The 13,475-nt window shown below is 44.9% G+C and overlaps 1 protein-coding gene across 1 annotated transcript in view; it reads left to right on the top strand.

Annotated features, from left to right (window-relative positions):
• The window catches only part of LOC143964197 (C-type lectin domain family 10 member A-like), a 47,213-nt gene extending 41,378 nt beyond the window's left edge, over positions 1-5,835 (top strand). The window contains exons 8-9 of the mRNA XM_077473901.1: positions 4,388-4,494; positions 5,569-5,835. Coding sequence (XP_077330027.1) covers positions 4,388-4,494; positions 5,569-5,722 — 261 coding nt within the window. The 3' untranslated portion in view covers positions 5,723-5,835. The remainder of the gene's footprint in view (positions 1-4,387; positions 4,495-5,568) is intronic.
• The last annotated feature ends 7,640 nt before the right edge of the window (positions 5,836-13,475 follow it).

Genomic DNA, 13,475 nt, shown 5'->3' with positions numbered 1-13,475 from the left:
CCTCATCAACATGGGGACAAGGTGCTTTGGGGTGGGGGGGCCGCGCGCCCCCCCCTTCCCCAAGGCACCCCCCATGTTGAGGGCACGCGGCCTGGTACGGCTCAGAAGGGGGGGGCGCGCTCGCTCGCCCCCCTTTCCTGGCCGGCCGGGTAGCGTGCTCGGACAAGGGTCTGTTGTGGACTTTGGGGGGACCCCCACGCCGATTTTTTTCGGCGTTGGGGTTCCCTTTAAGTCCATTCCAGGCGGCGGAGCCCGCGACGTCTCCGTCGCGGGCCCCGCCTACCTGGAGACGCGCTCGTAATGAGCAGACTTTCCTCCGAGCGGGAACAGTTTGCTCATTTCGAAAGTGGCCTACACACGGGCGGACTGTTCGCTCAAACAAAGTTTCAGCGGACAGTTTTTCGGAATTTCCGAAAGACTTTGTCCGTCAAACTGTCCGCTGAAACTGTCCGCTGAAAGCCCACACACGGGCGGACTGTCCGCTGAAACACTGTTCAGCGGACAAAGTTGAGCGAACAGTCCGCCCGTGTGTACGCGGCCTAACAGAGTTTACACTGCTATAGATTCTTCACAGAGACAACGTTATTTCCTTTCTAATTAGAGCATTCAGTGGTCCAGCTTCATGATTTTTAAACATTTTTTTTACAGTTTTGTGAGTGCATTTTCAGGTATTATCTGCTTCCTTTATTACCTGATTGTTTATTTATCACTTTATTTATTTTGCTTTGATTATTTTGCATAGAAATATGGGGATTGTTTTGATGAGCGAGGGCTTTTTTTCTCCTTAGTTGATTTTTAAACATTGCTTTAATGAAAAGAGGTGCAGAAAAATGTACAACATTTAAATGGTAATAATGTAAAATATATATTTATAATTTATTAAAATATTTACAGAAAATATGTTAAAAAAAATAGACATAAACAACAGTAAAATAAAAGGTTTAAAAGTGGAAAAATACTTAACCACTTCAGCTCTGGAAGGTTTTAAACTTCCTGACCAGGCCATTTTTGCGATACGGCACTGCGTTGATTTAACTGACCATTGCATGGATATCCGACACAGTTAAAATTGATATCCTTTTTTTCCCCACAAATAGAGCTTTCTTTTGGTGGTATTTGATCACCTCTGTGGTTTTTATTTTTTGTACTATAAACAAAAAAAAATATCAAAACGCATATATCGATTGGTTTGCACCAAAGTTACAGCATCCACAAACTATAAATAAAAACTTTGTACTATAAACAAAAAAAAGATCGACAATTTTGAAAAAAAAATAAAATATATTTTTTTACTTTCTCTTATAAAACACATCCAATAAAAAAAGTAAAAAATCGAATTTCTTCATCAATTTAGGAGAATTTGTATTCTGCTACATATTTTTGGTAAAGAAAAATATCAAAAAGAGTATATTGATTGGTTTGCAAAGTTACAGCATCCACAAACTATGGGATATATTTATGGACTTTTTATTTATTTTGTTTTGTTTTTACTATTAATGGCAGCGGTCAGCAATTTTTAGCAGAACTGCGCCATTGTGGTGGACAAATCTGATACTTTTTTGGGACCAGTGACACCAACTCTTAAAAAATGCACTGTCACTGTATAAATGACACTGGTAGGGAAGGGGTTAACATTGGGGCGATCAAAGGGTTAAGTGTGCTCCTAGGGAGTGATTTCTAACTGTGTGGGGGGGGGGGGGTGGACTGACTGGATGAACAAAGGCATCTGTGTCCCTGATTAGCAGGAACACAAGATCTCTCTCTTCCTCTCTGACAGAATGGTGGTCTGCCTTGTTTACATAGGCAGACCGCCACTCTGCCTCCCCTCAACGATCGCAGGTGGCTCCTGCTGTGTCCAATTAGAGTGGGATCGTGGCTCCAGCGGCACACGCGTGCGCCCCCAGAGTCCATCCTAGGAATCACGTACAGGTACGTGATTTGGCGCTTAGGGGCCGCCCTGCCACAGTATATGTAAATGGAACGGTCCTAAAGTGGTTAAAATGGTTGTAAACCCCATTCATGAAATCTGACCTGGGCACATATATCTGTAGTGTTTACTTATCTCTCTCCAAAGCCCTCAGTGCCATGTCTTTTTGCTGCTCTGTTCCTCTGTTATCAGCATGAGAACTTCTGACAAGTTCTCCGACACACGCGATAAAAGCAGCTTGAAATTTGTGTCATGGAGGGAGCTTCGAGATATATTAGCGATTGTCTATTCAGACTGCAGATTTGCAAGTTTCATTGTTCCTCTGCCTATGTGGAGGGGGGGGGGGTGCCTTTCCTCCAATCAGCTCACACACAGTGTATGCCCAGATTCCCCTCCCTCTGCTGAAACAGGAAGAAAGATTTGTAACACAATCTGCACTTTCTAAAGAATATAGAACTGGAAAGACAGCAGATAAACATGTAGAACTTACGTAGGAGGATTTGTTTCATCTCTGTGTATCATCTGAGCCTGTTCACTTCACTGGGTATAGGAGAGGGTTTACATCCACTTTAAGTAAAGTCCACCTGGTCTTTGGTTCTTTGCAGAATCTGATTTTTTGGAGAGTAAGTCCAATCTGATGTTTCAGAGTCGTTGACCCTCATAAATAACTCTTCATACTCTTTCATAGCCTCTATGGTAAGAGCTCAGAGCTGTGGGGGCAGACATATTTTCTTGCAACCTCAATGGCAACTACTGTATCTTAAATAAATGTATATTTACATGTGACAAGATTTCACAATCCGACAACCAACATATAATTTATCAGCATGAAATTACAATTTGTTAGACACCAAATATCATAAAGATCTTATGCATATTCCTATTAGGAAGTCACATTTGTCTAATTAGCCCTTTAGACCTACAATGTAACTCTGTGCAATTCAGCCATTGTAATGTACATGGTAGAGGCTATAATGATGAGAGGGCTTCCCTTACATCTCCTGTCCAAAACCTGGAGTTAATGACAGGGTGTAGCAGGATGAGGAGTGGCGCAGGTGCCTGTGGTAGGTATGGACACTGTGGATGGTCAGATGACAGTCTGGATACCATAGAGATGTTGTGGATGCTGGAGCACAGGAACTCTCAGATGCAGGTGTAGCGATGACACTTTGGACAAAGTGTCTGTCATGTACTAATTTTTTCAGTTTTTGCCTCAGAACAGTAGAGGGGTTCTGAGGGTTAAATGTGTAGGTTTAACTTTGACATCAGTTTGGCTGGGCTGTGTTAGAGTTCTTCCTGGTCATGTATACAGTTAGGTGCACATGACAGGCTCAGAACCAGGCTTGGTTGGACGTTTTAGGTATCAGCTTTCCCGGAGCCAATCAGTGGGTGCGCCGGGCCCCGCTGAGGAGTTTGGGGAAGGGTATTTAAGGTGTGGAAGTCACGTGTTCTAGGTTCATTCGTGAGGCCTTAGCGGTCTGTTCTTGATTCTGGACTGGGGTAGCCCCACGAGGGGTTCCGGTCACAGGAGCATTTGTCACTCCGCAACATGCTTCGGTTGGCTAGCCCCAGTGGACCCGCCTGGTCTGGGGTAGGGATCCATCTGTTCCCGAGTCTAGGAACCGGCTGGTCCGAGACGCAGTAACTGAGGGAGGATTCAAGGCGTCTGGGCGTGCTCTCGGCTTGGAGGGGCACCGCAGCTCATGTAAGTGACCGGGGGAGGACTCTTCGGAGGAGGCCCAACAAGCTGGCATCCTGAGAAGTGCTTGGTTGCTGAGTTGTGAAGGACACTGATGAATTCACGCTTTTTCCAGTACTGCCAAGGAAACAGAGAACGTTTCAGGTACTGAGGAAAAAGGTTCCTGTTCACTTCTGTTACCAGTCACTCAAGGTCAAAGATTTTACAAGTTCTGGATCAAAGTGCTGACTGCCATAATCTCTGGCTAGAGATTTGTTCAGCCTTGAAGTGCCCAGCTGCGAGTGGCTACTCTCTGGGTGGTACTAGAGACTTTCTGATATTAGCGGTTCAAGGTGCCTGAGTTTCTTCACCCTTGCCCTCTGTTCCCATACGAGACTGTGTTGTTGGATGTTACCCCTGCAAATAAAAACCTTTTCTAAAGGACTTTCATGGTGTCAGCGTCCAAAGTGTTGGGTACTAACTCTGGGAACCCCTAGACGTAGAAGAACCAGCCAAGCGGAGGTAACCGGTAAGCCCAAAAGTTAAGGCCGCCTTGCCAAGGTTTATTGCCGCTACACAGGTATTAAAGCTGTAGCCGAAATAAGTCAATGACAAAGGGGCAGCAGAGTTTCTTTGGGTTGGTTTCCTCCTGGTACCTCAGATTCCTATCCGATCCAAAAAAATATACTGGTAGATTAACTGTCATGTGACCAAATTGGCAGAAAAGTGTGTATGCATATTAATTAATCTTCACACAACTTCTATCTTTTGTCTTTCTTAAGAATTTTCTGCGTGGGATTGCAAACAAGAGATTTGTGTGGCTCGGTCTAACGGATTTGGATGGGACCTGGAAATGGGTGGATGGAACTCCTTATGAGGTCACTCCAAAGTAAGACACTGAAACCTCAAATTTAAGAATCCTTCTCGCACATTCCTAAATTTAAGATCTGGAAAAATGATCTGAAAAGGTGGCTAATCCATGAATCCTTGTGCAGAAGTGCATTGTTGAGACTTAAATTAACCTAGCGCTTTACAACACTCTTTCATACAGAAAGCCTTAATGTATGCATGATCTATGGGTTAGTGGGGCTTATCAGAGTCTAGAGGCCACCGTTAAAAATATCGGGGCCTACCCATACTGCCTCCATCCATGTGAATGGGTACATACAGTAGAATTAAAGACATCCAATAAGTCTTTTTTTTTTACAAACCCCCTCCAAAAAAACAAAATACAAAAAAAAAAAAAAGATTCCGTCATTGTAAATCCATAATCAATCATGATGGCCAACAACTGCCAAATTACCGTAATTAAAAACTTGACCCAGTGCATATGGCCATTCCTGATGGTACTGCTCACCAAATAACAGCTCTCCATGCTGTCATCAGCTATATAAGTTAGGTGTCGGGAAAGAAGTGACACCTTTGTCCAAATATGGCCAGTGACCATATTTGGGCAGTGATGTTGCTGCTATCCTAGTTCCTTTTCTTACGTACCCAGGAATTCCCGCCCATGTAAGTAATGTGCCAGAGGTGGTTGCTAGGGACACAGCAGGTGTCAGTACTTCCTGCTTCTTTAGGAATCACTGACAGCAGGAAGCTGGTATATATAGAAGTGGTAGAAATACCACTTCTATAGATGATGCTCACCTCCCACCAAAAGTTTGGGCATTCTTCGAAACACTCTAACAGCCTAGGTCCAGGCCAAACCATTGGCTCATCCCTATTCCTTACATGGCCAATTAGGGCCAATTAGAGATGAGGAATATAACTCCTCACATGCGGTTGGCCACAACAGATCTAACCTTCAGTGGATTGTACGATTAAATTGTAGCATGTGGTCAGCTCTCTTGCAGTCCATCACAGTTGTTGGGCTCACAATTTGAAAATCTAATTTTAAAGCATTTCTTAAGTCCCAGTTCTGTTCACTTTCTGCCTAATCACTATTGTCTCTTCTGTCCTTCAGGTTCTGGGAGGAGGGTCAGCCTGATAATTGGATGGGTCATGGTTACGGAGGAGGGGAAGACTGTGCTGTGTTAAGGCCATCGAGTAATGAGTGGAATGATGGTCACTGTTCCCCGAACTTCTCGTATGTCTGTGAGAAGAAGATTATCTTCTGATCTGCACTGATGGACATCAGAGAACACCTGATATCGCTGTCTGCCTTTTCTCCTTCTCCATCATACTACAGCCATAACAAATCTACTATTGAATAAAATATTGCTGCAGGATATGCTGGGACTTGTTGTTCTTCTAGAATGGGAGGATCTCAGAGCGTCCAATCTGCAGATTTCAAGCTGTACTCCAGCCTTGTCTTTAGTCTTGCACAGCTTTATAGGGTCCTGCATAGGGATGAGCCGAACACCCCCCGGTTCGGTTCGCACCAGAACCTGCGAACTGACCGTAAGTTTGCACGAACATTAGAACCCTATTAATTACAATGCACTCGAACGTTCGAAAACGAAAGTGTTAATTATAACGGCCAATATGCAAGTTATTGTCCTAAAAAGGGGTTTGGGGACCGGGGACCTGGGACCTGCCCCAGAGGACATGTATCAATGCAAAAAAAAAGTTTTAAAAATTGAAGTTTTTTCTGGAGCAGTCATTTTAATGATGCATAAAGTGAAAAAAAAGTGAAATATTACTTTAAATTTCGTACTTGGGGGGTGTCTAAAGTATGCCTGTGAAGTGGCATGTGTTTCCCATGTTTAGAACAGTCCCTGCACAAAATGACATTTGTAAAGGAAAAAAAGCCATTTAAAACTGCTTGCGGCTATTAAAGCATTAACCACTTTCAGACCGGACCATTTTGCTGGTCAATGACCAGAGGTCTTTTTACAATTTGGCACTGCGCTGCTTTAACTGGTAATTGCGCGGTCATGCAATGTTGTACCCAAACAAAATTTGCGTCCTTTTCTTCCCACAAATAGAGCTTTCTTTTGATGGTATTTGATTGCCTCTGCGATTTTTATTTTTTGCGATATAAACGTAAAAAGACCGCAAATTTTGAAAAAAAATGATATTTTCTAATTTTTGTTATTAGAAAAATCCAATAAACTCAATTTTAGTCATACATTTAGGCCAAAATGTATTCAGCCACATGTCTTTGGTAAAAAAAAAGTAAATAACTGTATATTTATTGGTTTGCGCAAAAGTTGTCACATCTACAAACTAAGGTACGTTTTCTGGAATTTACGCAGCTTTTCATTTACGACTGCCTATCTCATTTCTTGAGGTGCTAAAATGGCAGGGCAGTACAAAACCCCCCCAAATGACCCCATTTTGGAAAGTAGACCCCCTAAGGAAATTGATAAGTGGCATGTTGAGCCCATTGAATATTTTATTTTTTTGTCTCAAGCGATTGAATAATGACAAAAAAAAATTTTTTTTTTTTTTTTACACAAAGTTGTCACTAAATGATATATTGCTCACACATGCTATGGGCATATGTGAAATGACACCCCAAACTAAATTCTGCTGCTTCTCCTGAGTACGGGGATACCACATATGTGGGACTTTTTGGGAGCCTACCCACGTACGGGGCCCCGAAAACCAAGCACCGCCTTCAGGCTTTCTAAGGGCGTAAATTTTTGAGTTCACTTCTCACTACCTATTACAGTTTTGAAGGCCATAAAATGCCAAGATGGCACAAAACCCCCACAAATGACCCCATTTTAGAAAGTAGACACCCCAAGCTATTTGCTGAGAGGCATGTTGAGTCCATGGAATATTTTATATTTTGCCACAAGTTGCGGGAAAATTACAAACTTTTTTTTTTTTTTTTTCACAAAGTTGTCACTAAATGATATATTGCTCACGCATGCCATGGGCATATGTGAAATGACATCCCAAAATAAATTCTGCTGCTTCTCCTGAGTACGGGGATACCACATATGTGGGACTTTTTGGGAGCCTAGCCGCGTACGGGGCCCCGAAATCCAATCACCTCCTTCAGGCTTTCTAAGGGCGTTACAGTTTTGAAGGCCATAAAATGCCAAGATGGCACAAACCCCCCCAAATGACCCCATTTTGGAAAGTAGACACCCCTAAATTTAGGGGTACACTAGTGAGACTAGGTAATAAATGGCGGGTGCCCTGAAACTATAAAAAAATAACTAACCAACCAGCGTCACCTGTAACAGTTATATGGTGATCACTGGTGAAAGGGTTAACTAGGGGGCAATCAGGGGGCTTTATACGGTAGTATATGGGGGTCCCTGGCGCTATAAAAAGCTGCGGCGAACCTAAATACCTACCTGCCTAACTAGCGTCACCTGTGACACTTATACAGCGATCAGAAAAATGATCGCTTATTAGGCTGGGTTCACACTGGAGCGATGCAGGAACGCCACGAATCCGCGGCGGGTTCCCGCATCGCATGCCTCCCGGCGGCAGTTTACACTGCCCTATGCGAACTGCTGGGAGTGTCAGTGAAATGTTAATGACACCCCAGATCAGTTCGCATATCGCAGTGCGATCTGCAAACTCGGATCGCATGGTGTGAACACCCATGCGATGCGATTCTGCTGCGGGCCAAAAAAAGGGTCCCGTGCGAATTTGCGGCGGGTGCGATGCGAATTCAGCCATACTATCTGTATGGCTGAACTCGAATCGCACAGAGATCGGATGTGATTTGCACTGCAGTGCGGTGCGAATCACATTCGTTCTCATAAACCGCTGCAATGTGAACCCAGCCTTAGTGACACTGGCGACGGGGGGTGATCACGGGGTTAAACCTTTATTGGGGGGGTTAGGGGGGTACATTAGAACTAAAGGGGGCTAACCCTAACTGCCCTAACAGTTATTACAGTCACAAATGACACCAATGCAAAAAAAAAAAAAAATGACATTGGTGTCACTGTGACTGGGGGGCAGGGGTAATTGGGGGGGGGGGGGTGATCGGGGGGGTGTGAGTGTGCCTGGCATGTTCTACTGTGTAGTGACGTGTTGGTGCAACTCACCGATCCTCTCTCCTCGGTGTCGGAACGAACAATACCGACACGGAGGAGAGATTACATCACTTCCTCTCCTGTGTTTACATTACAGGAGAGGAAGTGATGTCACGAACGATTCCTATTCGTCGGGAGCGATCGCGAGGGGGTGGCCATGAATGAATGGCCGCCCCCTCGTCCGGGATCGCTCCCGAACGAATACCGACCGCCGCAGGCACCGGGCGGGGGCCCGATCAGGCCCCCGACCCGCGGGAAGGCAGGGACGTACATGTACGCCCTTATGCCTGCCCGTGCCATTCTGTCGACATACATCATCGTGCGCCGGTCGGGAAGTGGTTAATTAAGTAATTATTAAGTTATGTCTTGTCCTGGCAATATGGAGGAAAATCTTTGAGAATAATGGCATGTCTACCCCATCACCCCCCTACCCCAGCCCATTACCAGCCCCTTTCGTTCTTGTATGGATATTAAGGGGAACCCTGCATCCAAAATATGTTATGTTAATGCTAGGCAGATGCCTGTGTTGCACAAATGAACTACACAACACCAGCAATGAGGGGGGGGGGGGTAGATTCAGGTGTATGCTGTGCAGGAGGCACACTACACTGAATGAATATTAGGCAGATGCCTGTGTTGCACAAATGAACTACACAACACCAGCAATGAGGGGGGGGGGGGGTAGATTCAGGTGTATGCTGTGCAGGAGGCACACTACACCCACTGTAACAGCGCTAGGTTAGGAAGCAAAGCAAAGCTGACACTGTCCCTGCCTATCCTGCTCTCTCCCTGAACACTACACTCACTGTAACAGAGCTATCTAAAGAAGTAAAGCACAGCTGACACTGCCCTGCCTATCCTTCTCTCTATGAACGCCGCAACACACTACACATGGCCGCTGAGCTGGCAGCCTTATATAGTGTGGGGCGTGTACTATACCCCCTGAGCTATAATTGGCCACAGGCATCCAAACTGTGGCCAATTATGGCTCTCCTCGGGGTCACAGTGCATGCTTGGCCAATCATCAGCCAGCAATGCACTGCGTCTGTCGCAGTGCATTGTGGCCCGTTCGTAACACACGAATTTGATGCGAACGGCCCACAAAGTTCTGTTTTCGCCGAACAGACGAACGGACGATGTTTGATTCGAACATGGGTTCAAATCAAACACTGGGCTCATCCCTAGTCCTGCATTTCACCACACACTGTGAGCTTCTCACAATATGCATTAGAAGCTACAGAGGGTCAGACAGAGTCTTCTTCATTTCTTGGCTGGAGGAGGTCAAGTGTCATCTAGCCCAACCACAATTCATCTGATGGATTTCAGTTCTTTCAACCACTCAGCATTCCACATGGGCTCAGCATTCCACGTGGGTATTATCTTAGGTGCTTCAAATGAGAGTCTGTCTAGGAACACCCACTCTTCCAAACTGCCACCCACCCATCAAGGAATTTTTTAAATATTTATATAACTCCTCCCAAGAGCCAGCCCACTGCCATGGGCGTCCGCAGGTAGGGGCAAGGGGGGTCAAGTGCCCCCCCCCTGGAATTGGGGATCAGATCTTAAATTTAGCACAGTTGCATCGCTATCGGGGCTTCCTGCCCGCTCCGTTCCTTCCCTATTGACCATAAAAAAAAAAAAAAATTGGGCCAATCAAAGGAGACCAGGAGAGGAGAGCATCATCGGACATGTAGTCTCAAAGGTTGGCAGCCCCATTTTCCATAGGGAGGAGGTTACAGCTCGATCAAGAGACAGATTGAGAGACTGAAGCCTGGAAAAAATCTGAGGGAGAGAGTGCTACAGGACAAAGAATGAGGAGTGTGCCGGGCGGAAGCCAGAGAGACCAAGGTACAGACATGCTACACTACTGACCAGAGTTGCCCCCAGGGGACCCAAAGTGATTGATTGTCCAAGCGGAGGGATCACTGCTGTAGTTTCGCTGGGTCTGGTAAAAGGGCCCGTTGGTCATTATCCATTACTTATCTTAGGAACTGTACTACATCTGCAGTCTCTGACCATGATGTGATATGCATGTGATAATGACATTGTTGAAAAGGGAAGGTGCATGGGTGATCCTAAAATGATGCCCCCCCCTGAAAAAAGTTCTGCGGACGCCCATGCCCATTGCTTGCATCAAGACTGTGGGCTCTTGAAAGGACTACTTAGGGTGGTGTGATGTGTTTAGAAAGCTAAGTACAACATCCCGCCAGTCCCTCCCTCCAATCATGAGCTGCCTGCATTGCTTAGTACAGAGACCCAGTGATGCCATCACTAGAGCTAACATAAGGCATAATTAAGGTAATATCCTAATACCTACCCTGCAACAATAGGTAGGTAAAATAAGAGCCTCTCAGTAATATTAGTTGTCACGGCAAAGATAAGATTTCACCCCTTGTAGCAGGGTCGCCATTCTACATTCATGTCAGCGCTTCCTTTATCCACTTTAATACTGGGCGCTTTTATTCCCTACCTGCCCAGGCCAATTAGTAGTAGACATGTGCACTGTCGAAAAATGTGTTCGCTTTTATTTCTTTATCTTTTTTCGTTTTTCGGGTCATTCATTATGATCGGAATTCGTAATTTCTTACATTTGGAAATTCGAAAATATAAAAGAATATCCAAAAATTTGAAAGAATGGAAATCAAAAAATTTGAAATAATAACTAACTAAACAATAATAACTAAGTATAAATTTAGGTATTCTTCACAAACTATAAAATATTTTTTTCACAACTTTATCCCTGACCTGTATGATGTGTCCCTTGACCTTCATGATGCTGTTTGTTCTCTAAACGGTGACCCTACCTCCTCTGACACCACGGGGAAGCCGTGGGAAAGTCCCCGGGCATCAGAGGGGGAGGGGTCACCCAGGTACATCACCGGGTGGCCCACCCTTAGTTATATAAGAACTGTAAAAGATGATGAAGCATCACACGGTGGGAGCCTCCCATGGAGGTGGATTCGAGGCAGATTTTTTTTCCCTTTTTGGTCCGTCGCGGCGCGTAGAAGAAGATGAATTGACATCATATGACATTTTTATTTTTTATTTTTTAATAAAGGACTTGTCCCCAAGCTGTGCCTCGTTTTTAACATTTTGACACTTTTTTGTGAAATGGTAGAGGTACATTTGTACCCGTTACCATTTCACACAGAGGGGAGGCTGGAATCTGGGGGTCCCCTTGTTAAAGGGGGGTTTCAGATTCCGATAAGCCCCCTGCCTGCAGACCCCCACAACCACCGGGCAGGGGTTGTGGAGATGAGGCCCTTGTCCCTATCAACATGTGGACAAGGTGCTTTGGGGGGCTACCCCAAAGCACCCTCCCCATGGTGAGGGCATGAGGCATGATACGGTTCAGGAGGGGGGGTGCTCTCACATACCTGTGGCCTGCCAGGCTGCGTGCTCGGATAAGGGTCTGGTATGGATTTTGGGGGGGACCCCTACACCATTTAAAAAAAAAATGGTGCAGGGTTCCCCTTAATTTCCATATATCTATATTGCCGAGACCCGACAATTCATTACAGTTGCGATCAGTTTTAAATGACAATTTTTCCTTTAGGAATGGGATTTTGCTGTGGTACTGTTCTAAACACGGGAAAAATGTGCCACTTTACAGCCATACTATAGACACCCCCCAGGTATGAAATTGAAAGGAATATTTCATTTTTATTGTTTCACACACAAAAATCAGTGCTCTCGAAAATAAATTCCATTTTTAAAAACAATGTTTGCATTGTCCCCAAACACTTTTTTGACAATAACTTGCATATACAGGTCCTTCTCAAAAAATTAGCATATTGTGATAAAGTTCATTATTTTCTGTAATGTACTGATAAACATTAGACTTTCATATATTTTAGATTCATTACACACAACTGAAGTAGTTCAAGCCTTTTCTTGTTTTAATATTGATGATTTTGGCATACAGCTCATGAAAACCCAAAATTCCTATCTCAAAAAATTAGCATATCATGAAAAGATTCTCTAAACAAGCTATTAACCTAATCATCTGAATCAACTAATTAACTCTAAACACCTGCAAAAGATTCCTGAGGCTTTTAAAAACTCCCAGCCTGGTTCATTACTCAAAACCGCAATCATGGGTAAGACTGCCGACCTGACTGCTGTCCAGAAGGCCATCATTGACACCCTCAAGCAAGAGGGTAAGACACAGAAAGAAATTTCTGAACGAATAGGCTGTTCCCAGAGTGCTGTATCAAGGCACCTCAGTGGGAAGTCTGTGGGAAGGAAAAAGTGTGGCAGAAAACGCTGCACAACGAGAAGAGGTGACCGGACCCTGAAGAAGATTGTGGAGAAGGACCGATTCCAGACCTTGGAGGACCTGCGGAAGCAGTGGACTGAGTCTGGAGTAGAAACATCCAGAGCCACCGTGAACAGGCATGTGCAGGAAATGGGCTACAGGTGCCGCATTCCCCAGGTCAAGCCACTTTTGAACCAGAAACAGCGGCAGAAGCGCCTGACCTGGGCTACAGAGAAGCAGCACTGGACTGTTGCTCAGTGGTCCAAAGTACTTTTTTCGGATGAAAGCAAATTTTGCATGTCATTCGGAAATCAAGGTGCCAGAGTCTGGAGGAAGACTGGGGAGAGGGAAATGCCAAAATGCCTGAGGTCCAGTGTCAAGTACCCACAGTCAGTGATGGTCTGGGGTGCCATGCAGCTGCTGGTGTTGGTCCTCTGTGTTTTATCAAGGGCATGGTCAATGCAGCTAGCTAGCAGGAGATTTTGGAGCACTTCATGCTTCCATCTGCTGAAAAGCTTTATGGAGATGAAGATTTCATTTTTCAGCACGACCTGGCACCTGCTCACAGTGCCAAAACCACTGGTAAATGGTTTACTGACCATGGTATTACTGTGCTCAATTGGCCTGCCAACTCTCCTGACCTGAACCCCATAGAGAATCTGTGGG

This window comes from Lithobates pipiens, unplaced genomic scaffold (genome assembly GCF_037356315.1).
Source record: "Lithobates pipiens isolate NorthernLeopardFrog02 unplaced genomic scaffold, aLitPip1_a1.2 Scaffold_8, whole genome shotgun sequence".
NCBI classification, from domain to species: domain Eukaryota; kingdom Metazoa; phylum Chordata; class Amphibia; order Anura; family Ranidae; genus Lithobates; species Lithobates pipiens.
This window is presented reverse-complemented; position numbering and strand designations above follow the sequence as displayed.